The sequence below is a fragment of the Rhincodon typus genome, chromosome 26, assembly GCF_021869965.1.
Source record: "Rhincodon typus isolate 14 chromosome 26, sRhiTyp1.1, whole genome shotgun sequence".
Classification (NCBI taxonomy): Eukaryota; Metazoa; Chordata; class Chondrichthyes; order Orectolobiformes; family Rhincodontidae; genus Rhincodon; species Rhincodon typus.
Window position 1 is genome coordinate 38761685 of NC_063357.1, and position 27669 is coordinate 38789353.

Below are 27669 nucleotides of genomic sequence, written 5' to 3' on the forward strand. Positions count from 1 at the left end.
TAATATTAACCATCCGAGGTTACAGCAAACACAGTGTATCCAGAGCTGCATTGACAATTCTGCACAGTGACACCAATTCACTTCATTTCGAGATCAAAAGCTGTAGGTTAATTTTAGCATGATAAATGTGACAAACAAACTAAAATAATGTCAGTAATGATTAAAATACAGACTGGTTTATTACATGGATCAAATCTGAAGATTTTTAGTGTTTCTAATAGGGACCCTTTGGCAGATTTTTTTTTGTAAATGTACGGACATGAGTCTAGTTTTATTTTTAACAAAAGCTCCAGACAGATCCAAAGTTTGTGCTGCACCAAGCAACCATAGACTGACATGTTGTTTTGACAGCACTCTGAGCCTTCATTCAAGGTTCACCAAGTTGTAAGATATAACCAGAGCTGTATTAGCACTGCGCCCCTTTCTTCTTTTGTTGCCATGTGAGGCAAAGCAAGATAATGCTAAAATAATATAATGGCCCTGCTCAGTAAAGCATTGTATTCCCAGTTGTCAAGGGGATAAGGTGGTGGGGGGAGGGGGGTTAAAGAATGGCATTCTAGGAAGTAGAAAATATTTATGAGACTTCAGTTGGTCATTTCTGTCAAAATCAATCCCAACATGGGGTTTGAGATTCAATGTAAAAGACAAAAGTCAAGTAAAAAAGTTTGGAAAAAAAACAATGAAATCTGGAAAGACTTTTTACAAACTGATGGAAACTGGGGTTAGACAACCCTGGATTAGGCAAAGCACTTGCACTTAATTCAGTTTCTGTAATCTAAAAGCTGACGTTTGAACAATCAGTACCAAACTAAACACCCAACACCAAGATGATGCTCATACTCTCCATTCTTTCCAAGTATCAACATATACGGAATTCATACCATGCTTTGCTTGCTTAAAGAGATGACAAAAGCAAAACTACACTATTCACAGCAGCATACCCTTGTTCATGATATACTCATGAATATCCTGCCTGCCTCCTCTATTCACACAACAATTCTTTCAGCTGTGTTAAAAATTAATAAATTTCAGTTTCTACCTAACTCTTCTGATGGTCCCACTCCCTGATAGAGTCCTCATTAAGGCCTAGTTTGGATATTCCTCCCCAGGAGGTCAGCTATGTACAGGAATCTAGGCCAAACTACTGAAATTCCCAGAGATAGTTTACTGTTTATTTGAAATAGGGCTATAAATTAATCAAAATGACTACACATAGCTATCTGTAATGTGCTCAATAGTCTGCCCTCCACTTTTTGCAAACTTAGTACAAGGCTACAAGGTTCACAATATCAAAGAGAGAAGTCAAACTGTTTCCTCTATAATCATCAATACAGAAGAGTCTCACCTGAAGGTTATTCAGCGGTTCCATTTTCATCACTGGGCCAATGGTATTCAGTGGTAAGGAGACCTCAATGCTCTGATTTGGCATCAATGGAGTGTGAATCGGAAGTGGAGTTGTGGGGATCACCCCAAAGCTAGAAAAAAAAACATAAGTTCATAAGACAGGTGCATATTTTCCCAACTTCCTCTTGTGTTTGAGATATTCAGTATTTGGTGGAACATACCTGAGAACTTAACCTCAATAGTTAGATTGTGTTTGGATGGGGACAAAAGCCCTCCCCGATTAAGGAATCATTAACACTTGCCTCTGAGATATCAAATAGGCAACAGGTATATCAGGTCAACATCTGTCAATCAATTGGATACATAATCACCACCACACTGGGAGAACTGCTACCCACCTGCAAATCTCTCTCATGCCTCTTTTGACACCATTACTGAACCAATACTGGCTATAATGGGAAGTTAAGCTAAATTGAATCTTTGAGGAATTCTGAAAGTTCTCTCTTTCTAATCAGAAATAAGACACTTGGCTAACTTCTTATTACACGACTATCACGAAGTCATGATATGCAGCGAAAATTCCCATTTGCCTTACAGGTTAGATCTGCCTCCTGAATCAGTAGATTCAGAGGAAATCATGAAATGAAGGATGACTGGGAACACGCAGTCCAAACAAATTAGATTATTTGGTTTTCTCAATACTTGGCTGGTAAAGGCAGTGTGTGCTCTCTTCTCTTCCTACCCCTCAACTTGAAAAAAAAGTATTCTTGGTAGTGAGGTTCAGATTTGACCAAGCAGTAAATAAAATCCAACAATGGGAAGGGGAGATGCCACAGCTCACACTTCATTTAAGAACCAATGTAGATTAACAAAATTCAGGATCTACGAAAGTGAAGGAAAAGATTATTAAATAAGATTAGTAGGGGATTAATCTCAGCATTGCGACTGTCTCAAGACACATTAGAGAGACGGTCAGTTTAGACAGAATAATGTATGCTGAACAAATGGTAAAGGAAGAGGGGGATTCAAACTAATGGCTCAATGAGATGACTTCTAGCAAGAAAGGATGGATGTACAATTTAAAACAGCCTTCACATAAACTGACGAGGCACGTTCATTTGGCATAAAGGAACTGAGGAGCATTTCATCGAGGAAAGCAGATAAGGAGAAAGTACAGTTTAAACCATTTTATTACAAAGATCCATGCGAATACAGAAAAAAAGGGCAAAGAATAATCCAAGGTGTACTTATATGGCTGGTCGGAGCACAAATGCTGTGCTATGATTAAACTAAGTCATTGTATGAATTAGTGAAATAGGCAAGGAGATAATCAATAGCAACACAAATCTTTCGTGATATGTTACGTGTCAAGAATTGATACAGTGATTGAATGTGTGAGGGCAGATGAATACATGGTTAAGAGGAAGAAACAGACAGAATATAACTTTGGGTGCATCTGAAGGACAGGAATAGAAAAAGATGGTAGCAGAGTATTTCTAGATGGACACTGAGTAAAGTAATATTCTGGATACATTGTTGATTGAGGTTAGGGAAGAGATGGATAATGTCTTTCTTGGAACTATAAAAGATTTGTGGTCTTCCTGACTCAGACTAGGACTTCACAGTAGAGAGAGCTTACCAAAATAATTCAAAATCTTTTAAGCAATCCAAAGAACCCCCAGAAGTAGGCAATACTGAATCGGCCCCTAATGGGTAGGGTCAATTTTCACTAGTGGAATGCATTGGACAAATGATTATAAATTTGTTAATTTTAAGGTTCAAGTGAAGTCAAGGTGAATAATGAATTGGATTTTGAGAGCAGTTTTTTGAGAGAATTAAATTTTGTGCAAGCTAAGAACATGGCAAAAACTATTTAAATGGGAAGAGAAGGTTTTAACAAAATACTGGTGTATTACAGGATTTGATAATCTCGGGGCAGGAGGCATGGGGAAGGAAAGATGAAGCCAACAGAGGAGGAAAGAGGCATTAGGGAGAGAGGATGTGGTGAGTTTCAAAAATCTTTAGAGGGGGGAGAAAAACAAGACAAAGATAGTAACTGATATGAAAAGATAGAAAACGCAGAACGAATTCTGCTCAATTTAACAAAACAAGTCATGAAGAAATTCAGAATGAGAACAATGCAAGGAAATTGTACTAATTATCAGTGGCTGCAAGATGAAAGACAGGCAGTGGCAAAATTATTACATTATGTTTTGACTATTTTCTCTGCTGAAACTGGGAGAGTGATAGTGGGAGAACAGATAACTGAACTGAGAAATCAGTATGATAGAAGTTCACAGTATCACAAGAAGAGCTATTTCAGAAAGGTTAAAAACATTTAAGTAAACAAGGTTCTGGAAATTAAGCTGACCATTTCAATTGAAAGATGTGACTGGAGCTGGCAAATTGATAACAAATCCATTCACAGGTGTTACAAAACTTATTGGGTTAAGATCGTATCCTAATCATTTGTGAAGTAGTGTATATAAAACATCTTCAAATAAAAAGGGAGCAAAAAGAACAGATTTGTGAAACTTGCATCCATTGACAAGAGCATGTTTAATATTCTCATCAAGAATAGCACAAGGGATTATCTGAAAGTGCACATGTAAGTACACAGCGCTGGACAAGAATTAATTCAGAATGAAATGCCTGATCAATGAAATGGATTTCTAGGAGGTCTTAAATTTGATATCTGGAAATAGTGGTTGTTAACAATCTAAATTTCAGAAAAGTATTGGACAATGTCCCATACAACATGTTGATCCACTGGGTGTATGAGAGAAGGGATGGTTTAAAGCTGGACCAATATCCAAATGGAAGGCAGACAGCAAGAGGTGACATAGAACAGGGAGGTATGAGGGAAAACAGCTTCCAGTGGTGGCCACAGGGATCAGTGTTATACCCATTAATTATTAACATTTCTAAAATTGATTTAGAGTAAAGAATACTGACATGTGTCTAAAGTAAATTACTCTGTGTTGGGTGCAGTGACCATTGTGTCATAATCTGAAAGGAACCTAGACAGTTTAGCTCAGGATGGAGAGGTAGGAGATCAAATTCAGTAAATAAGCATAAAGGCATTAGACTATGTCAATGAGAGAATGTGGAGTAAACATTTTACAGTAACACACGAGGCAACACTGTTCACCAGGTAACAGAGCCAAGGTACCAAACAAAATGCACAGCAAAAGTGAGACCCGTATATCAAAGGCACCAGTTTTGAATTTACAACTGGCATTGGTGAGGCTTGGCAAAGCAGAATATTTTGAACAGTGGAAAACTGCAACAAAAGCAGAAAATGCCAGGAATGCTCAGCAGGTCAGGCAGAATCATGGAGAAAGAAAAAGAGTTAACATTTCAGGTCAATGGGCTCTCTGTATGGAGTACTGAACTTGGAGTTCTGGAATTATGAGGCTACAAGGTAAAGCTAAGGGTGATGAAGAAAATAAGGAAATTTATACAACAGTTTTTGAGGGTGCTATTCAATTTGTATAAATGTTCATCAATAGATTACTGGGACAGAAAATGAGGGCAGGTTATTTGAAACAAAAATGGGTAAATTCCTATTGTCAAAAGAGTTACTGGGCAATTTGGACAACAATAGAAATAAGGAAGCCAAAAGCAGATTTGGAAGAGCAAACTCAACAGATCCACGATTATTCTCTGCTAGGTACTTTAACTGACAATCTCTGGTACATAAATTAGTGGCTATTATTAATATATACTCATAGACTTGGAGAAATGGAAAGTTATTTGACTGCTTTCTGGACAGTGTTCAGGTGGGCAACCCCAATCAACTTTACATTTCCCTAAACTAGTCCCATCGAAGCTAATTACGGCTCTCCTACCGATTCCTAAACTAAGTTTACCAAAGCTAATTGTAGTTCTATCAATGCTTAGATCAGGCTAATCAAAATTAATGATTGTTCTCCTGCCAAGTCTTCATAATAGGTCTATCAAACTCATTATAGTTACCTAACCCCATAACAAATGAAGGATTGAAAGTGGAATATTCTTGTCTGGGCAACTATTCATTACTTGAATCAATCATGGGTATAGGCCCCCCATTGATCTATACAGACAAACCCCTTTATCCTATATTTTCAAGAATAAAACAACCAGCAAATGCACACATGAACAAGGATTTCCACTGAAACAGACTAGCTTCAAAGTTACTCTCAGACAAAATTTGTTCAGTAATATTTATTTTGCTGAAAAACAGCCATATTAAGAACATACAGTCAAATCAAAGTTGATCTAGTCATATGTTAGAGATTTAACACATTTGGACTTGTCATAATTATTAATTTAACATAAATTTCTTAAGTCACTATGTTCCTGATATAACTGCAATCTGCAGCAAATTTTATTGGAGGAGTAATGCTGCTGCTCCCAGACATAAGTTAGCCACTGCCAAAATAGTTAAAAGTCCAAACTAAAATGGCTCCAGCTGACAGTTACAGCCTCCCTCAGGGAAAACCGCTCTCTCTACTTGCAATCACACATTACAGAGGTATTAACTATTTTCACAGATCATTGTTACTGTACAGTTCAATGCTCTGAAGTAAAACTTATTACAAAAAATATCACTATTTGAGTTATGATGACTAAGAGACTTTTTTTTAAAAAGGTGTTCAACATCCAGTTATTAGAGTGTCAGCATGCAGCTAAAACATGGTGATCAGAACAGGCTGATGGTCACTCCTGGGATTGGATCACTGCTCTCAAATAGGTCAGAAGTAGGAGTTCTGCAATTGGTCTTAACATGGAGGGTGATGAAAGAGTGAAAATCTGGTTACACTTTAATCAGGAAAAGGAATTAGTTGCCACATTGTTAAAAATGAAGTACTAGAGATCAATTCACATATTGGCCACAGTGTACTTTCCTAGGTTGTAGAATAATTCAAAAATCTCAAGTTAAACCTTCACAGGCTTGGTTGGATACATGTTAATGCTAGAGGTTTTCTAAAAAGTTAAAAATTTACATGCTTAAGGTGGGGCGAGGAGAATTTACACTCAACATTTCTTAACCTTGGGTCAACGGAAGCATTCTCAGAGTCAGAAGGCCTTGATCGAGGTATACGAGCAGGATAACCTAGTCAAAAACAAAAAACTGAAAGAATTGTGGATGCTGGAAATCAGAAACAAAAACAGAGATTGCTGGGAAATCTCAGCAGGTCTGGCAGAACCTGTGGAGAGAAATCAGAATATTTTGGAACCAGTGTAGTATTGAGGGAGCACTGCACACGCAGAGGGGCCGCTTTTAGAACAGCGCTTTAAACCAAAGGCCCACCAGCTCATTTGAACAGAAAAGATCTCATAGCATTACTTTGAACAAAGGAAGGGGTATACACCCTGGTCTCCTGGTTAACAGTCATTCCTCAACCAAAACACAGATTATTTGGTCTTTATCACATTGCAGTTTGTGAGATCTTATGTGTGCAAAGTGGCTGCCACATTTCTTACATCACAACATTACAATTATTGAAAAGCATTTCACTAACTATAATACAGTTGGAGTGTCTTAAGAGCATGAAAGAGGCATCATAAATGTAAGCCCTATCTTTTCCATCTTAAAAGAAGTTGAGGTAGATTTCAAAAGTGACCCCCAGCTTAATGATTGCCTCAGCACTTTGCAAAGTTTCCCACTGTATTCGATCTACTTGCCTTGTACTAGCAATCTGAATTGTTGTGGGATTAACTCCATCAAGCAATCAGTCTGCAGTGCTCAAATAGGATTCTTCCCAGTTGTGATTTTGATGAATCGTAGAAATTGCTTTGCAACAATGCTAAATGAGAATCTAACTGCACCTAAAACCAAATATTTCAAAGTTTTTAAGCACTCAGCTGACATCTAGGACAGGCAAAGATGGACATCAATGTCTCCACTGACACATTGAAGATTTACATCTTTGTAAATCGAGTGTAGATCAGGCTAGCTTCATTCCTGAGTACTTAGCTGGCATAGAGCTTAGAATTAAATAGTCCTCAGCTTCACAGTAGCATCTTTGCTTGAATCAGAAGATACAGGGCTCAAACCTTTCTAGGCAGTTGTCTAAACGAGACAGCAGAGCTCCAGTTCCAAATTCTGACATCGGCAGTTTTTTTGCTTCTAGCTGAATGCGTGCAATTCGGGATTCAGCACCAAACCCAATGCCCAAGTCAGTTCAGTGTATGAGCTGAGGGAATCCATAAAACACTATTGCTTTAAGGACAAGCATCAAGCTGGCTCGTATAAAAAGCTAGTTACAGTGATGGAAGAAGTGTTCTATATCACAGCCCATCAGCCTGTGAACTATTGTGTACTATTCGCCAAGGAAGAGCAGGAAAACATGAAAACACAAACCACATTAGGAAACAACTGCTTTTTGAAAAAAAACATTGTTGCTGTAATAATAGCAGCAGCAAATTTGACACAAAAAGCAAAACATTGTAGACACTGGAAATCTGAAAGAGAGAGAAAAAATGCTGGAGATACTTGTCAGGTCTGGAAGCATCTGTGGAGACAGAAACAGAGTTATTTCAGGTTTGTGATCCATTATGGAGCTTGAAATGTTAACTGTTTCTCCTCCACAGATGCTGTCAGAACTGCTCAGTACTTCCAGCATTGTTAAATGCTTTCCAATTTTGATGTTGGCAAGAAATAGCATTTCAATATAAATTCAGATCAAATGAACACTTAGTTAATTACAATTTTTGCGTGCATTTAATCAGATAGCTATTTGAACATCTATTAAAATGAAGTCTACACAACTGAATTCTTTGAAGATTTTCGACCTGCAGTAAATGGTACTTCAATTCAAAATGTGGTCAGCCACACAGGAAAGAACTCACACCCTGGAAAATAATTAATGTTAAGTGACAAACTGCATTTTGCTATGTAAATAGTCTGTGACAAGTGGTACTCACAGACAGATCTCTGCAAGAGAAATGGGACAGCTTGTGAATTTACAAACACTCTTAAGGACAGAGTCTATGAAGTCAGGCAGAACACTATGGACAAGGTACTGTCAAACGTCAGCTCATCAGACCAATCTGCCGGGAAAACTTTTGCTTTTTGTTCAGCGTCCATAGATTGAAATTGATAAGTCAGTCAGCAGGTCAACCAAAAAACAAAAACGGATGAGCTAAGCTAAGATCTTTAATCAAAATGATAAAGTGGGGGTTTTCAAATCAAATCCCATTTAATTACTCTCACTGAAATAGATTGTCTATAGTCTGTGCCTCTTATTTTTTGCATTTTAAAATAAGTTTAGATACATTACATACCCTGCAGGGATCTGAGCTGTTGAATGAGATGTATGTTTCCACACACCATTAGACACTTTTCCATGCTTAACTGCATCCTGGAAGCTGTCTTGCAAAACAGGCCCACAAAATCGGCATCACTATATTGTGCAATCACATCTGAATTCCGGTTGCAGCTCTCCATGGGACTGCAGGGCATATGAATGGTGTTATCTTTGACCTGATGATAAGCTCTAATGGTTTCATTGTAAAATTCTTAAATAAAGTAAAACAAACCCAGAAAGGCCTGAGGGGGATGGTAGGAATGATCTAGCTGCATGAAGCATGGCCATCACTTCAAGAGAGATGACCCCAGGAGGCAAACAATCTTTCATTTGGACGTCCTTCATACACTGCAGCACCACGTCAAAATCAAACATTTAGGAGTCCTAACAAAAGGGGTTCTGACCTCTCCTGGTAAAACAGTTCCATAAGACACACATTAAACATAGCCATAGAGATGTGTGGCACGGAAACAGACCCTTCGGTCCAACTTGTCCACGTCAGATACCCTAAATTAACGTAGTTCCATTTGTCAGCATTTGGCCCATATTCCTTGAGCTTGCCAATTGGATACATAATTGGCTTAACGACAGGAGACAGAGAGTGGTGGTGGAGGGTTGCTTGACAGACTGGAGGCCTGAAACCAGCGGTGTTCTGCAGGGATCAGTTCTGGGTCCTCTTTTGTTTGTCATTTATATAAATGATTTGGATAAGAATACGAGAAGGCATGGCGACTAAGTTTGTGGATGACACCAAAATTGGTGGTATAGTAGACAGTGAAGAATGTCTCCTAAGATTTATGAAGGGATCTTGATCAAATGGGTCAATGGGCTAAAAAGTGGCAGATGGAGTTCAACCTGTAATACATTTTGGTACAACAAACAAGGGCTTATACAATTAACGGTAGGGCCTTGGCTAGTGTTGTAAAACAGAGGGACCTGGGGTGCAGGTACATAATTCTTTGAAGTTTGCATCACATACAGACATGGTGTTAAAAAGGCGTGTGGCACACTTGCCTTCATTACTCAGTCCTTTGAGAATAGGAGTTGGCAAGCCAAGTTGAGGTTGTACAGGACATTGATGAGGCCTCTTCTGGAATAGTGTCCAGTTCTGGTTGCCCAGTTACAGGAAGGATAGTATTAAGCTGGAGAAGGTTCAGAGCAGATTTACCAGGATGTTGCCGGGTATGGAAGGTTTGAGATATAAAGAAAGGCTGGATAGGCTGGGACTTTTTTCACTGGAATGTAGGAGGTTGAGAGGCGACGTTATAGAAGTTTATAAAATAATGAGGAGTATAGATAGAGTTAATGGTAGTTGCCTTTTCCAGAGGATGGGGGATTTCAAGACTAGGGGGCACAGTTTTAAGGCAAGGGGTGAGAGATTTAAAGAAGATATGAGAGGCAAATTTTTTTGGTTCGCGTGTGGAATGAACTTCCTGAGGAAGTGGTAGATGTAGGTTCAATTGCAATGTTTAAAAGATATTTGGATCATTATATAAATAGGAAAAGTTTGGAGGGATATGGGTCAGGAGCAGGCAGGTGGGACTGGTTTAGTTTGGGATTATGTTCGGCATGGAGGATTGGACTAAAGAGTCTCTTTCTGTGCTGCACGACCCATATATTCATATACCACCCAGATGTCTTTTAAATGTTTAGGTGTACCCAGCCTCCACCACCTCTCCTCTGGCAGGTTATACAAAACATGCACTACCCTCTGCGTGAAAGAGTTGGCCAATAGGACGCTTTTCTATCTTTCCATATTCAAATAGAACTTGTTTAGTGAGTACCAGTGCAGTGAATGGAATACTTCCACCTTTTGCACACTAGTGCCAACATCAAACATTGCAAGGGCAAGTTTAGCACCTCAAATGTCAGCTAAAGTCCCCTTTACTGTGCTCCGGTGTTTAACGTCAGTCTCAGAAGAACATCCCCTACTAACCAATGCTTATTTCTCAAAGCAGTCATCTTGCAGCCTCTCTCAGCAAAGTATAAATGTAATACTTTTATGCCATGTGCTGGAAGCTTATGCACTATCTGCACAAACAAGCAGTTCATCATTTCTACTCTGCTTACAGCTAACATGAACCTATGTGGTGAACCATGTCATAGAGCTATTACTATACGACAGGCCATTTAGCCCAATAAAATCATGCTGGATCTCAGTAGACCCATCCAGTCAGTTCCATTCTCCACTCTACCCCCTTAGCCCTGCATGTGTATTTCTCACAAATGGTCAACTAATTTCTTTTGTATTCATTCATCGTCTCTGCTTCCACTATCCTCATGGAGAGAGAGTTCCAGGTTATCATCACTTGCCTTAGGAAAAGTTCTACCTCATCTCCCTCTTTAGCTCTTGCCTAAAATCTTCAATCTGTTTCCTCGGTTCACGTACCAAAAACAAATGGCAAAGCTCTTTTTTATCTGCTTTACTGAAAGCTGTATTATTCTTGTACACTACGGTCAAATCTTCCCTCATTCTCCATGGAGAACAAGCTCAGTTTCTCCAATCCAACCTTATAAATTCAAATCCCTCACCTGAAGCCATTGTGCCAAATCTCCTCTGCAACCTCTCAATGGTGAAACATCTTGGCTCAGTAACGTTCAAACAGATTTCCTGGCTATGTATTTAATACCTCTCCTTATAAAGTTCAAGATTCCATTTGCTTTACTGATAACACTCTTAAAATGTCCTGCTATTTCCAAAGATTTACACACATGAACACAGGTCCTTCAGTCCCTGAGATAACAAGGTGTAGAGCCGGATGAACACAGCCGGCCAAGCAGCATCAGAGGAGCAGGAAAGCTGACATTTTGGGCCTAGACCCCTCTTCAGAAATGGGGGAGGGGAAAGGGGTTCTGAAATAAATAGGGAGAGAGGGGGAGGCGGATAGAAGATGGATAGAGGAGAAGATAGGTGGAGAGGAGACAGACAGGTCAAAGAGGTGGGGATAGAGCCAGTAAAGGTGAGTGTAGGTTGGGAGTTAGGGAGGGGATAGGTCAGTCCAGGGAGGACGGACAGGTCAAGGGGGTGTCCCTGCATGATTTTCCAAGTGAGCCATTAAGTTTATACTGCCTCTCGCTATCCCTTTTGCCAAAATGGAACATCTCACACTGCTCTATACTGAATTACATCACCACCTGCAGCATTACTGTCACATGGTGGTAATATTACTGACAGTATTCCAGAAGCCTGGACTAATGCTCCAAAGACATCAACTTAAATCCAACCTCGATAGCTGGAGGAACTATATATTTTGAACATTTCACACAACCGTCAGAAAATATTTCCCCTCATCTGTCCTAAAATCAAAAATCCTAATTTTTAAATAGTGCTGCTGGTTCTGGATTCATCAACAAAAGGAAACATCCCTTTCATGTTTACCTTCCAAGATCATTCACGATCTTCAATCAAATCACCTCGTTCTTATAAACTCCAGTGGAAACAAGCCCAGCCTGTCCAATCTTTCTTCATAGAACAACCCAGTCATTCCAGGTATCAGTTAAGTCAACCTTTTCCGAACAGCTTTCACTGCACTAATATCCTTTCTTAAAAAGGGAGGACAGAGCTTCCCACAGTACAGTAGTCCTGCTTTGAGTTTTTAAGTATATGTTATCCCTCTTTACTCTAATAGAACCTATCACATTTCTTAACACAAAGTGCTGGAGAAACTCGGGTCTGGCAGCATCTATGGAGAGAAACACAGCAATAATGTCTTGGGGCCAGTCCAAAAAGTCACAGAAACACATAGAAACGTAGAATTTAGGAGTAAGGCCCTTCAAGCCTGTGCTGCCATTCAACATCATCACTGTTAATCATGCAGCTCAGGACCTTGTTATGCTCTTGATCGCTTTAGCCCTAAGAACTACAGCTAACTTGTTAGCAAAAACAGTGTTTTGGCCTCATCTGCTCTCTGTGGCAGAGAATTCCACAGGTTCACCACTCTCTGGGTGAAGAATTTTCTCCTCATCTCAGTCCTAAATGTCCTATTCATATCCTTAGATTATAACCTCTGGTCTGGACTCCCTAAATTTGAGGGACATCCTTCCTGCATTTAGCCTGTCTTGTCCTATTAGAATTTTATAAGTTTATGGGATCTCCCACTCATTCTTCTGAACTCCAGAGAATATGGTCCTAACTGATCCAGTCTCTCTCCATACAGAATGTCCTGCCAGCCCAGGAATCAATCTGGTAAACCTTCATTACAGTCCCTTCATAGCCTTCCTTTGGTAAGGAGACAAAATCTGCACACAATACTCCAGGTGTGGTCTCACCAAGGCACTATACAACTGCAGCAAGATATCCTTGCTCCTGTACTTAAATTCTCTCACTATGAAATTTAACATACCATTTACCTTTTTCACTTCCTGCTGTACCTGCATGCCTTCGATCAGGGGCTGATGGACAAGGACACTCACGTCTCACTGCTCCGCCCCCTTTTCTGATCTACTGCTGTTCAGACAATAATCAGCCTTCCTGATCTTGCAACCAAAGTGGATAATTTCACATTTAACCACATTATATTTCATCTGCCATGCAGCTTTCCCACTCACTCAATTTGTCCAAATCACACTGTATCCTCCTCACAGTTCACATCTAAATTATTAATATATATTGTGAATAGCTGAGGTCCAAGCACTGATCCTTGTAGTACTTCACGAGTCACTGCCAGCCACGCAGGTAAAGACTCATTCATTTCTGCTCTTTGTTTCCTATCTGCTAACCAGTTCTCTATCCATGTCAGTACACTACTCCAATCCTATGAGCTTTAATATGCATACACTAGACTCAGAATGATAACTCTGCTTTTTCTCCACAGATGCTCCCTGACCTGCTGAATCTCTCCAGCACTTTGTTTCATATTTCAGATTCCTAGCGTCCACACAGCATTTTGTTTTTAGATCTCTTAACACCTTGTACTTAAACATGTCAGAAGAACATTTTTGGGGTGCCTTTTAATGTAAGCAGCAATTCTGTTCATATCCTTTGACAATTTCACTTTCCTCTCCACTACTTCCCCTTGCAGTTCATATTTGTACTTATTGTGTGCTTTGTGCCACTTGTACCTCTCTCCTGAAGTCACAACAACAGTGTCATTCACCCTTAAATACCTACAGTGGCAAAGTTGAATTTCTTCTCCTTTTATTCCAGAAATGAATTGAATGTATCGTTTATAATCCACTGATAACTTGCAAATACCATGCAGAAGTTGCTTTTTTTTTTGCTCTTAGAACAGGGAATATCAGTAATCAAGTTAACCGCTGGGAAGGTGAAAGGGATAAGATTGAATCACTCTCCACATAAATGATTCAACTGACATCCGCATGTTTGGCTTCCAGTAAGACTGACTGCAAAGTGTTAGAATTGAACTCCAGGCTTCCACTGATTTGGAATTTGTAGCGGTAGTGACATTGAACCTGTCAGTGTTCAGCATTACATGTCTGAAAGTGACAGTAATTTCTCGAGTCCACAATTGCAGTTAAACATAGAAATCCAAAAGTTTCAGTTACACTATTTGCTAAGTTCCAGTGAACGACAATCAAATAAGTATTACTGAACCAAAAGGAATGTGTACTTTTATCCATCGTTTCAATGCAAAAACACTTGAAAATGTTCTACTTTATTGACTGAGGTGTAACTGGATGTTTCAGTGGCATACTGAATATGTACCTACTGAAAGGCTTCATGGTCCATGAAAATTACTTGGAGATATTAAGTTTATCCATTATGACAAAAAAATCTAAAAATACACTTTTGAAATGTTTGTTTCTTCAGCTTCCATGTTAATTCCATGACTATGTCCCATTTATTTCATTCTCTGTAAAATTTTAAAAGTGAAAATTTTAGTCGATTTTAGACACAAAAAAAAACCCTAGATACCACTGGGGTCGTGGAATTCATTGCCTTTGAGCATGGTAGAGGAGGAAAACCTTTAAAAGAGAACTTGGCTGAGCACTTGAAATGCCACAACATTCAAAGCTATAGGCCTAATGTGGGAAAGTGGGACAAGTGTAGGGAGTAGTATATTTTTGGCAATACAGTCTCAATGGGCCAAAGTGCCTCTTCTGTACTGTATGATTCAAGGAATGGGGTGGACTTGTAACTGCCTTCTGGGCAATTAAGAATGGGCACCAAATGCCGGCCTGGCCAGCAACACACATCCCATGAATGAATTTTTAAAAATCCAGGACATTAACTCTACTACATTAAGAGTATTAATCGTAAAGCTCTTGGACTGGAGAAGGTGAGCAAACTCAGCACAGAATTACAGTCATCCAAGTCCATCCAATCAAGTACCATGAAGACGATATATTATAGTTTCACATTAAATGAACTAAGAAACCATTAGTAGGCAAGAAGCAAAGCAGATTTTTGTAACTTCCTCTTGCTTAACTTCAACTATGCTGAAGATAATCACTTTTCAATCACCTCTGGCCTTTCGAATTATTACAAATTTAAGACATTCCAATGTGAATTAAAGAACTACCTATAGTTGTTCATGACAAATGCAGTATTCCTAACTTAAATGACTGGAACATAGGCAATAGCAGCTAATGTAGAATAGAGGCAAGAAGTATGAGGTTTGGTTTCAGGCTCGTTTCTTGTTAGCTGATCTTGGCCACGGCATAATTTCAGAAACAGCAGTTGTGTTCAGTTCACCAAACTAGGGGGAGCAGAGGTCTGCCAAATCCCCAATTATTGATGGCTATACAGTGGTCTTTATTGGAAAGTGTGCATGGGAGCAATGGCTGAGGACTGACTTAGTAACATCCAACATGGAACATAGCTGAAAAATCAATCTTTTCGCCCACGTATGAAGAATGATGCTGTAAACAATATGCGAAGAGTGTGGTCATTGCAGCAGATAAACATCCTAGGCAGTCACGGAATAGAAAAACAACCAAACAATCTAATGAAGGAAAGAAAATAGACTATTTTTACAATAACTCTCTGATGTTTGATTCTTACCTATTCTTATTGAACTGAATGGCAAAGTCAACCATGTGCTGTAAAGCCTTGTTTGTGAAGCTCATTTCCATGTAAATGTGACCCTGCCGTCGGGAAAAGGTGCCAGCAATCTCCAAGCCTTTAGCCTTCACTGCGGGTAACCATACCTGGAAAAGAAAGATCATTAAGTCTTAGTTAAGGACAATGAGGTTGCTACGATCAAGTTTATCAAACACAATATTATTGCTCGTCTCTATTTACATCAAGCATGACTGACCTGTGCTTGCCTGTCTATACCAAAAATAGCACTATTGCGCTCACCTTTCTACCATACACTACTTTAAAGAGATCATAAGGATAAATTTTGAACTTTAGAACACAAGTTTGGTTTAAATTTCTATTCACAATTCAAGATTTATTTTATCCACTTAAGAACTATTTTGCCTAAATAGGCTCTTACTTGGTTCACAAATTGAGTATTACATAGCTTACAAACTATTTAGTGGGGCAAGTACATATGAAATCTATTTTCTCACTCTCATAGCAGCTATCATTACAGTATGGTGGAATGAGCCTTCCAAATTGTGCTCAATTATGGGTTAATCCAGGTGATGGATTTGTACTCATGGCAGTGGGTTGACAATGAACTCAAGTTATGACACTTAACAGCTGTATGGACACAATTATCTTCTTGCCATTTCTTATAGGACATAAAGACTTGTGTTTACATAAAGTCTCCCACATCCTCAGGAGAACCCAAAATGATCTGCATGCAATGAAATAGTTCTGAAATGTAATCACTAAGCTCGTTCTTGCTCAACAAGGAGCTAGAAACACTACTGTGATCTTTGTGGTGTTTGCTGAAAGATAAATATTTGACCGAAACTTTGATGAGAACTCTCTTCTAATAGTGGAGTGGCATTAGTTACACGCACCAAAGAGGTTTAATAGTTCATCTGAAAGGGCTCACCTCGGTTAGGACAACTTGAGGGTGTCAGCTAAGATTTTGTGCTTAAGCTGCTGCAGTGAGGCTTGCACTCAAGTGTGTGATCCCGGGAAGGCTACATTGTCACTGAGCAACAACTAAAGCCATGGGAGGTTATGAGTAAAATTTCCTCTCTACCTCAAAGGTAACAATTTGGCCATCTAGTCTGTCCTTGCCATTCAAAACTAAGAGGCAACAATTGTTTTCTTATTCACTCAAGAGATGTGGGCGTTGCTGGTTGGTCAGCACTTATTGCCTGTCCCCAGCTGCCCTTGAGGTGGTGATGGTGAGCTGTCTTCTTGAACTACTGCAGACCGTCTACTGTAGGTAGACTCTCAATATCATTAAGGAGGGAATTCCAGGATTTTGACCCAGCAACAACGAAGGAATGGCAATATATTTCCAAGTCAGGATGGTGTGCGGTGCAGAGGGGAATTAGCAGGTGGTGGTGTTTCCATGTATCTGCTGTCCTTGTCCTTCTAGATGGAATTGGTCATGGGATTGGAAGGTGCTGTCTAAGGAGTTCTGGCGAATTTCTGCACTGCATCTTGTAGATATTTCACACTGTTGCTACCGAGCGTCAATGGTGGAGAGAGTGGATGTTTGTGGATGTTGTGCTAAACAAGTGGGCTGCTTTGTCCTAGATGGTGTCAAGCTTTTGGAGTGATTTTGGAGCTGCACCCATCCAGACAAGTGGGGAGTATTCCATCACACCCGTGACTTATACCTTGTAGATGGTGGACAAGCTTTGGAGAGTCAGGTTGTGAGTACCTCAGTGCAGGATTCCTAGCTTTTGACCTATTCTTCTAAATGTTGTAGTTATATGCCCAGTTCAGTTCAATTTCTGGTCAATAACAACCCCAGGTTGTTAAGAGCGAGAGGATTCAGTAATGGTAACACTACTGAATGGCAAGGACATGGTTAGATTCTCTCTTGTTGGAGATGATCTTTATGGACAGCTCTGGGGAATCAGGAGAGGAGTTATTTGCTGCAGTAGTCTTAGCCTCTGCCCTGCTCTTGCAGCCATTGTATTTATAGACAATTTAAAATAAGATATGAAGTTTCACTAGATAAGGCCATCGTAGTCTATCTTCTTTTAAAATTATTTTATGAGAAATGGACATTGGATGGGGGGGAGGTGGTTAGGACAACACCAGTGCTGTTAGGAAAGGAGTTCCAGGATTTTGACCCAGTGACAATGAAGCAAGGGTAATATAGTCCCAAGTCAGAATGGTGAGTGACGTGGATGGCAACTTGCAGGTGGAGGTGCTCCCATGCCATCTTTCTAGATGGTGGAAGTCACAGGCTTGGAGGGTACTTTCAATGGAACTTTGGTGAGTTCCTGCAGTGCATCCTGTAGATGGAACACACTGTTGCCACTGAATCAATGGTAGGTGGAGTGCCAATTAAGAAGGCTCCTTTGTCCTGGATGATGTTGGATGGTCTTGACTGTTGCTCAAACTGCACCCAGCCGGGCAGGTGGAGAGTATTCCACCACACTGCTGACCTGAGCCTCACAGATATGAGTGGCCAAGGGGGAGACTGATCGGGAGTTAATTGGAATTGAATTCTTTATCTCTGACCCACTCTTGTATCCACCGTATGGGACAGTAATGGGGGAGGCGATGGCCTTGCGGTATTATCGCTAGACTGTTAATCCAGAGACCCAGATAATGTTCTGGGTACCAGGGTTTGAATCCTGCCAAGGCAGATGGTGGAATTTGAATTCAATAAACATATCTGGAATTAGGAATCTAATGACCATGAATCCATTATCGATTGTCGGAAAAACCCATCTGGTTCACTAACGTCCTTTAGGGAAGGGAACTGCCATCCTTTCCTGGTCTGCTTACATGTGACTCCAGACCCACAGCACTGTGTTTGACTCTTAACTGGCCTCTGGGCAATTAGGGATAGGCAATAAATGCTGCCTAGCCAGCAATGCCCTCATCCCATGAATGAATAAAGAAAAATAAGGCAATGGGCCAACGTGGATCTGTACTGTACAGGAATACCTTGGCCAAGGTTGCAGCTAGCTCTGGAGTGCACATTTTTGCTATTATTGCTGTCAGGGTCCACTGCCTTTGCAGCATCCAGTGCCTTCAGTCATGTCTTGATAAGACGTGGAGTGAATCAAATTGGTTGAAGACTGGCATCTTTAATACTGGGAATCTCAGGAGGATACTGTGATGGATCATTCATGTGGCACTTCTGACTGAAGATGCTTATAAATGCTTCAGCCTCATCTCCAACTATCGAGCTGGATTCCCCCTTCATTGAGGATGCGGATATTTGAGAAGATTCCAGCTCCTGTTAGTTGCTTAATTATCCACCACCACTGGATGTGAAAAAATCACAGAACTTACACCTGATCCGTTAATTGAAATATCACTTTGTCCAGTCTATTGCATGTTTCTTCTAATGTTCTGCATACACGTAATCCTATGTGTTGTTTCACCAGGTTGACACCTCATGCCTGGTTCTGGTCCTGACAAGGCCTCCTGCACTCTTGAATGAACCTGTATTGATTTTCTGGCTTGATGGCAACAAGTGGAGGATGTGCTGAGTCATGAGGTTCTCAATTGTGGCTCAAAGTTTGTTGCTGCTGTTGGACCCCAGGACCTCACTACACCCAGTTTTAAGTTGCCACATCTGTTCCAAGTATGTCCCATTTAGCACGGTGATATACAGCAAGATGGAGAGCATCTTCAACGTGAAAACAAGACTGTTTCCATTCTGACTTGATCACTCCTATCTGTCATGGTCAAACATCTGAAATCATTCATTGTGCATCTGGAGATGTACCTGTTAATTGGTGAGAGTAGGTTTAGTAGGTTTTTCACTCTTGTTCCTACTATGCAAAGCTACACTTTGTAATGGACATTGAAGTCCCTCATCCTGAGTACTTTTCCCAAGTGAAATTCAACATGGAGGAGTTCTGATTCATCAGCTGAGGTTTCCTTCCCCTGACCTATGCGATACCAAGTGTGTGCAGTTAATGCTGAGGACTCCCAGGGCAACTCTTTACTGACTGTATATCACTGTGTCACCACCAGTGGAGGGCCTGTTCTGCTGGTGGAACAAAGTGTACTCTACGCTGATTTGGTCTCTTAAGGTATGATCCCATGATTATGACTATGTCAAGAGAAACAACTCTCGAAATTTTGGCATAAGCCCCAAATATTGATAATAATGACTTTGTAGTGTTGACAGGACTGTCTATTGATGTTAAGTGGTCCTTCTGGTTATGTCATTTTGTTGAGATTTTGTGGTGGTTTGCTCCAAGTGATTGGCTTGCTGGCCTTTTCAGGGGACGGTTAAGAGTCAACCAAGTTGCTGGGGTCTGGAGTCACAGTTAGGCCAGATCAGGTAAGGACAGCAGATTTCCTTCCCTAAAAGGTCAGTAAGTGACCAAGATAGATTTTAATGGTAATTGATAACTGTTGTGAATGGATAGTTTTAAATTCCAGAGTTTATCGAACACAGATTTTCACTCCCTGTAACGGTAGGATTCAAATCCTTGTCATTACAGCATTAGTCTAGGGTTCTGGATTTCTAGTCCAGTGATATCACCATTACACCACCATCTCCTCACTGGTCAGTCTCAGTGCCTAGTCAGGAAAGCCAACAATACCTCTGCTTTTCTCCAGACACGTATCCAACAGATGAATCTGCTGATACAAGTGGCTCCCCACTGTATACCATGGGAAGTCCATTCCATACATTCACCTCTGTGCAATATTGTTAAACTTAAACTGACACATACCAGCTACCAATTCACATAGGTTAATCTGCACAAGCACACGGAATAAGTGTTCCATTGTGTAGGCTGTCAAGATGATAATTTAGGCACATGTAGAAAGTTGCACACAAACACGGTTTAAAATCCAAATATTACAAAGTATTCCGGATCATAAAAAGGTTAGGGAAAATCATGCAGAACATGTTAAAATTAAATCTGTAGAATAGAACGAAAGGACCGTTGGAGACCATGAAACTTTCCAGTATGGTTGTTTGATGTTCGATGGAGCAGCTTGGGCAGTCAGTGAGTGGCAGACAAACCATTTAAGGGAATGTGCATTTGGAGTACAGTACGTCTCAAGTTTCTATCAAGATTTTTAATTTAAAAACCATCAAGCTGTCAGAACACTTTAATTACAGCAATATTTTGGGCAGAAGATCAGCACTGAGCCATCTAATCTACTCTTGCAAAGCTGCTCCCAGGGTTTCTTTTCGTGAGTTAAATGTGGAGATCACTTTCCTCATTTTATGCTGCAACTCTTCACTTGCAAAGTGCTTTTCTATTCATCCACGAGCCCTTAGACCTTGGCAGCCATTGTTGTAGTTTGTCAGTGTCCATCTTAAAATACAAAAGACGATTCAAAAATTTCTACATGCACAAAGAGTCTGTCTTTTAAGCTGCCTTCCTTGGCCAGCATTTATTACCCACCTCTACTTATTCAAGAAGGTTGATGTGTCAAATCTTGAACCTATACAAGTCTGTGCAGTGCATGCATTACAAGTGTTATTAGGTTGGGAGTTCCAGGACTTGAAGCTGGTGCCATTACAGGATGGCAATATATTGCCACGTCAACATTTTGAGAGACTTTGACAGAAACTTACAAATGTTGGGGTTTCCATGTATCTGTTGCCCTTCTTCCGAGTGTTAGGGGTGTACCTTGTTAGTTGTGGGTTACCTCAAAATACTTGATGAGAGTTTGTTTCATAACTGTGCAGTTGCTTCAAAATCAAAATTGGCTCAAACAAGCTGTATTTTCCATACTAAGTAATTTAAAGAAGCTACTCAAATTGTATCTTATTTATTCCAGAGCCAGTGCCAACAGCAGGCTTATGTTTTTAGTTGTATTGAATATTAACAGATGTGCTGTGTCATGCCCAATGAAGACATGTCCCATGCAACTATATATTCAGACTCTTTGAACAGATAGAAATTTCGGGAACTGTACTTAATGATTTAAAACGGGCAGTGACAAACTGCCAAGAGGGTTGCCAAGAGACAGGTGACCATTGCTTACTTAACACAGACTTTCGAAAAGTTCTAATTCTATTACTCCAGGTAGGCAGATCCCCCAAAACATGCAAACACAGAAAAATGTTATCTGTAGAATTCAGACCTGCTATTGTTCAAACCTCAAAGGTAGAATCAATAGACTTCTAGACTTCTTGCCTCCCAGATCAATGCTTCACAAAAGAAAACTAAAGGTATCTGTTATCTATGAAGTAAGTGCAAAAGACCACTATTTATCTCTTGTGCAGTGATGTCCTTAGACTTTCACACCATTCCAGTGAGACAAGCAATATTGGACTTGTGATCGAAACCAAGCGATAAGTTTTGCTCTAAATGACCTGGCAGTCTGCAAGAGAACACCAAAGGCTGCTGAACCGCTGTAACAAGAAAGCCACGGCATCGTTGCTTTTGAAGAATAGGGTGCCTTTAAAATCTTCCCAGCCTGACTCTGAAACTATAAGAAATCTGACCTCCTGAAATCAAGAGTATAAGCCCCTAGCTTCACAACCTGATGAACACTTATTTCTACAAAGTAATCCCGCAACAATAAAGATATCTAACTTCAGCTATTCAAATTCATCTGAACTACAACTCAAAAATGGAAATAAACGCTTCTTTACTGGATCTGTACTGACTGATCTCTTACAACAGCTAAATACGAAAACTACCAACTATTGCTTTGATTTAAAACTTATAGAAGTGCACTATCTTTAATGGCATCTTTCTTGAGCGGGTGGTATGACTAATGCAGTGTTTACATTCCGGGGGAGTATGTATTCCGAGAACAAATAATCTTCATTATTTTTAAACACAAACAAAAGTCAGTTGCTGGTTCTTTAAAAACATACACAAATAAGCATGTAGAAACACATACCTTTCATGCCAAAATAACCATATTGATTGGGGACAATCAGAGAAGGAAACCAGTTTGGGAATTTTGATTCATTTCTTTTGATGTCTGTAATAATTGCATATGTTTGAAAGCAATAATCACAGATATTCTTGGGAAAATGGATTCTCACAGCACCAAGGTGTGTGCCTTTAACAATGAATCTGCTTTATATCTAGTTGAGAGAGAACAGCCTATCTTTCTTGGATTCTAATCGCTGGAGGGCAGTTATGACTCAGATTCAAAATACATAGGAATTCAATTTCCTAGGAAATTTGGAATCTTCTTATACAAATGACAGAGTTATTTCTGAGAGCTTTGATTATGTTTGAAAGAAAGAATCAACTGGAAATATGTTTAAAAAAATGGCATAACCTGTTAATGTCACACAGAGAAAATTCATGGACTGCAATCAAACCTAAATATTATTTTACCGTGCAAATCTTCTACCAGAATAGAATCATAAAGTTGAGTCTTTGTACTTATTCAACATTTGCAAACAGCTATTCAATTACACCTACTTTCCAATTAGCCCAGCAACAGCGCTCTTTCCTCCATATTTATGCAAATAATATACAATAATTCCCTTTTAGTGTTATTAAATTTACTTCCATCATCTACCAGATGGATTCCTACACATCTGAGAGAACAAAGAGATCAAGCCTATGGGGAAACTGTGAGAGGAGACAACAGAATAGGAGGACATGAGGCATCACAGGAGCAGTCTAATCATTTAAACAGAAGTTAGGAAAAACAGTGTGGGACAAGATGAAACAAATAAGTAGCAGAATGGATAGCTGACTTCAATACAGCAAGCAGGGGAACAGGTACTAAACAGTAGCTTCTTACAGGACTGAATGTAAAACACAGACCAATGAGAATCACTATTGTTCATAAATGTATATTAATGACTCGGAGCTGTAGAATCAAAGTCCACATTTCTAAATTTGAGAATTGGATGATCCTAAATTGAGGATGTGGTGGAATCTAATCAATACTGAGAAGAATTGCAACAATTAACAAGAAAACACCAATAAACCTGCAGAATGGCCACAGAATTAACCATATAATTGGCAAGTTAACTTCATCACGGATACATGAGAATAAAATCAGGATGCCACATATTACTTAGAAACTGAGGATCTACATGAATTTGAGGTGCAATGGGGAAAAGACAGAACAAATACACAGATAACTTCATTCCTTAACTTTTATAAGGCCATTTTAATAAAAGAACAAAATAAACATCAGATATAGTAGGAACTGCTGATGCTGGAGAATCTGAGATAACAAGGTGTAGAGCTGGATGAACACAGCAGGCCAAGCAGCATCAGAGGAGCAGGAAGGCTGACGTTTTGGGCCTAGACCCTTCTTCAGAAATAGGGGAGGGGAAGGGGATTCTGAAATAAATAGAGAGAGGGGGAGGCGGATGCAAGATGGATAATGGAGCAGATAGGTGGAGAGGAGATGGACAGGTGAAGGAGGCGGGGATGGAGCCAGTAAAGGTGAGTGTAGGTGGAGAATTAGGGAGGGGATTGGTCAGTCCAGGGAAGGCGGACAGGTCAAGGAAGTGGGGATGAGGTTGGTAGGTAGGAGGTGGGGGGGGGGGGTGAGGTTGGGGGGGGGGGTAGGTGGGGAGAAAGGACAGACAGGTTAGGGAGGTGGGGACGAGCTGGGCTGGTTTTGGGATGCGGTCGGGGGCGGGGAGATTTTGAAGCTTGTGAAGTCCACATTGATACCATTGGGCTGCAGGGTTCCCAAGCAAAATATGAGGTGCTGTTTCTGCAACTTTTGGGTGGCATCGTTGTGACACTGGAGGAGGCCCAGGATGGACATGTTGTCCAAGGAGTGGGAGGGGGTTGACGTGGTTCGCGACTGGGAGGTGCAGTCGTTTGTCGTGAACCGAGCGTAGGTGTTCCACAAAGCGGTCTTTATGACTGTATCGGCGCCGTCTCGTGCTCCCATGAGGAGCTCGAACAGTTCATCCACTTCACCAACACCTTCCACCCCAACCTTAAGTTCACTTGGACCATCTCTAACACCTCTCTCTCCTTCCTGGACACCTCCATCTCCATCTCTGGTAACCACCTAGAAACCGATATCCATTTCAAGCCCACCGAATCCCAAAGCTACCTAGAATACACCTCCTCCCACCCACCTTCCTGCAAAAATGCCATCCCCTATTCCCTATTCCCAATTCCCAATTCCTTCGCCTCCGCCGCATCTGGTCCCAGGATGAGGCATTCCACTCCCGGACATTCCAGACGTCCTTGTTTTTCAAGGATTGCAACTTCCCCTCTACAGTGGTTGAGAACGCCCTCGACCGTGTCTCCTGCATTTCCCGCAACTCATCCCTCACACCCCCTCCCCGCAATAACAACCAAAACAGAATCCTCCTCGTCCTCACGTACCACCCCACCAACCTCCGGATCCAACGCATCATCCTCCAACACTTCCGTCATCTGCAATCCGACCCCACCACCAAAGACATTTTTCCCTCCCCACCCTTGTCTGCTTTTCGGAGGGACCACTCTCTCCATGACTCCCTTGTCCGCTCCACACTCCTCTCCAGCCCCACCACCCCCGGCACTTTTCCCTGCAACCGCAGGAAGTGCTACACCTGCCCCTGCACCTCCCCCCTCACTCCCATCCTAGGCCCCAAGAAGACTTTCCACATCAAGCAGATGTTCACCTGCACATCTGCTAATGTGGTATACTGTATCCGCTGTTCCTGTTGTGGCCTCCTCTGCATTGGGGAAACCAAGCGGAGGCTTGGGGACCGCTTTGCCGAACACCTACGCTCGGTTCGCAATAAACAACTGCACCCCCCAGTCGCAAACCATTTCAACTCCCCCTCCCATTCCTCAGACGACATGTCCACCCTGGGCCTCCTGCAGTGCCATAATGATGCCACCCGAAGGTTGCAGGAACAGCACCTCATATGTCGCTTGGGAACCCTGCAGCCTAATGGTATCAACGTGGACTTCACAAGCTTCAAAATCTCCCCGCCCCAACCGCATCCCAAAACCAGCCCAGCTCGTCCCCGCCAACCTAACCTGTCTGTCTTTTCTCCTACCTATCCCCTCCTCCCACTTCAGCCCCCAGCCCCACCTCCTACCTACCAGCCTCATCCCCACCTCCTTGACCTGTCCGTCTTCCCTGGACTGACCAATCCCCACCCTAACTCTCCACCTATGCTCACCTTTACTGGCTCCATACTTGCCTCCTTCACTTGTCAGTCTCCTCTCCACCTATCTGCTCCTTTATGCATCTTCCATCCGCCTCGCCCTCTCTCTCTATTTATTTCAGAATCCCCTTTCCCTCCCCCATTTCTGAAGAAGGGTCCAGACCCGAAACGTCAGCTTTCCAGCTCCTCTGATGCTGCTTGGCCTGCTGTGTTCATCCAGCTCTACACCTTGTTATCTCAAAATATACATCAGGGTTTATTTCTAGAGGGATATAGCTAAAAGAAGTTATGTTAAACTTGTACTGAACCTTGAGACGACACTTAAGACTAATGTGCAAAATGCTGGTTGTCATATTAAAGGGTTGAATGCATTGGAGAGGACAAAAACTAGTTTTATACAGATAATAACCTCAGCACTGGGTTTACGACCATCAAAAAAAAGCAAACAACCCTGATCACCTTCCTCCTGAAGAGAGAAGGCCAAGGGACGACCTAATAGAAAGCTTCAAAATTATGCAAAAGTTAGGTGAGATTTCATGCAGAAAGTTTCTGCTCAAGAGGATGCTACCAGTAAAGTATGTCATCAATAATTAAAATAAACAAGGAATTCAGGTGCAAGTTCTTTACCCATACAATGGTGAGAAAGTAGAATGCACAACCACGCAAAATGATTGAGGCAAATAGTACAGATGTATTTTAAGGGGAGACTACATAAGTATATGAGTAAGAAGGTACAGAGGATATTCTGATGGGATTAAATGAGGACAGATAAGAGGAGGCTCAAGTGGATCTTAATCATCAGCATGGACCAATTGGGCCAAATAGTCTGTTTCTGTGCTAAAGCTGTTGGTGGGGAAATCCCGAAAAATAATCCAAGACAGAACTGTCAAATGGCAAACTAAGTTAATAAATGGCATTTTTAACCTGGATTTGGTGAAGTGAAACCATGTTTGAATTACTTGACTGAATTCTCTAACAAAGAGAGGATTACTGACAGTAATATAGTTGCTACGAATATGGACTTTCAAAGAGATTATGATAATGGATCACATAATGGACATTTAGTAAAGATAAAGCGCATGGGAATAAGGGGATATTGACAGCATTGATGATGCTGGCAAAGAGACAGAAATCAGAGAATAGCAGTGAACAGACATGAAAATTGCAAGAAAATATGCAGTGATATCCCAGGATTTTGTAATACGTCCACTGTTCTTTCTGATTTGTATTGGTGGTTTGGTCATGGTTATACAGGGCATAATTTGAAGAGTTACGTGCAAAATTCTGGTTGTCATATTAAAAGATTTGGATGCACTGGAGAGGACAAAACATGCTTTACAAAAATACAGAACTTGGAAATACAGTAAACAGTTGAAAAGGCAATGAAGACTTCAGGAGAAAACAGTTGAACGGAGCAGGTGCAGTGTAAGTGATACATTCTGGGATGAACAATGGCAGACAACAGAGTTTAAATGGTACAATCTGAAGCAGTGCAGGATGGCAAAGGTTCTCCGATCACAAATCGCTGAAGGTGGCAGGACAAATTGAGGAGACCATTCAAACAGTATATGCAATGCTTGGCTTTATAAACAGAGGTTTTAGGTTCAAAAGCAAGCAATTTATATTAAGCCTTTGTAAGTTGCTGAATCAGCTCCAGCTAGAGTATTATGCTCAACTCTGAGCACCTTGCTTTAGGGAAAGATGACACAGCCTTCAACATGCTGTAGTGGTTTTACTAGAATAGCATCAGGGACATGGGCCTCCTGGAGTGGTTGTTCTTCCAGGAAGGAAGGTTAGGAGAGATTGAATAAAAATGTTCAAAACCACAAGGGCTTTGATAGAGTAAAGAAGAAGAAACTGTTTCAATAATCCAAGAAACAGCTTCAAGGTCAGTTATAAAATGATGAACAAAAACAAAGTTGCTGGAAAAGCTCAGCAGGTCTGGCAGCATCTGTGAAGGCAAAAACAGAGTTAACGTTTCGGGTCCAGTGACCCTT

At 40.8% G+C, this 27669-nt stretch overlaps 1 protein-coding gene across 2 annotated transcripts in view; it reads right to left on the reverse strand.

The window, feature by feature from the left end:
• Window positions 1-27669, reverse strand: part of ap2b1 (adaptor related protein complex 2 subunit beta 1) — a 166515-nt gene that overhangs the window by 21984 nt on the left and 116862 nt on the right. For both annotated transcript variants that reach the window (XM_048612549.1, XM_048612548.1), the window contains 2 exons: window positions 15604-15749; window positions 1346-1475 (listed from right to left, as the gene is read on the reverse strand). In XM_048612549.1, the coding sequence (XP_048468506.1) occupies window positions 1346-1475; window positions 15604-15749 (276 nt within the window). The remainder of the gene's footprint in view (window positions 1-1345; window positions 1476-15603; window positions 15750-27669) is intronic.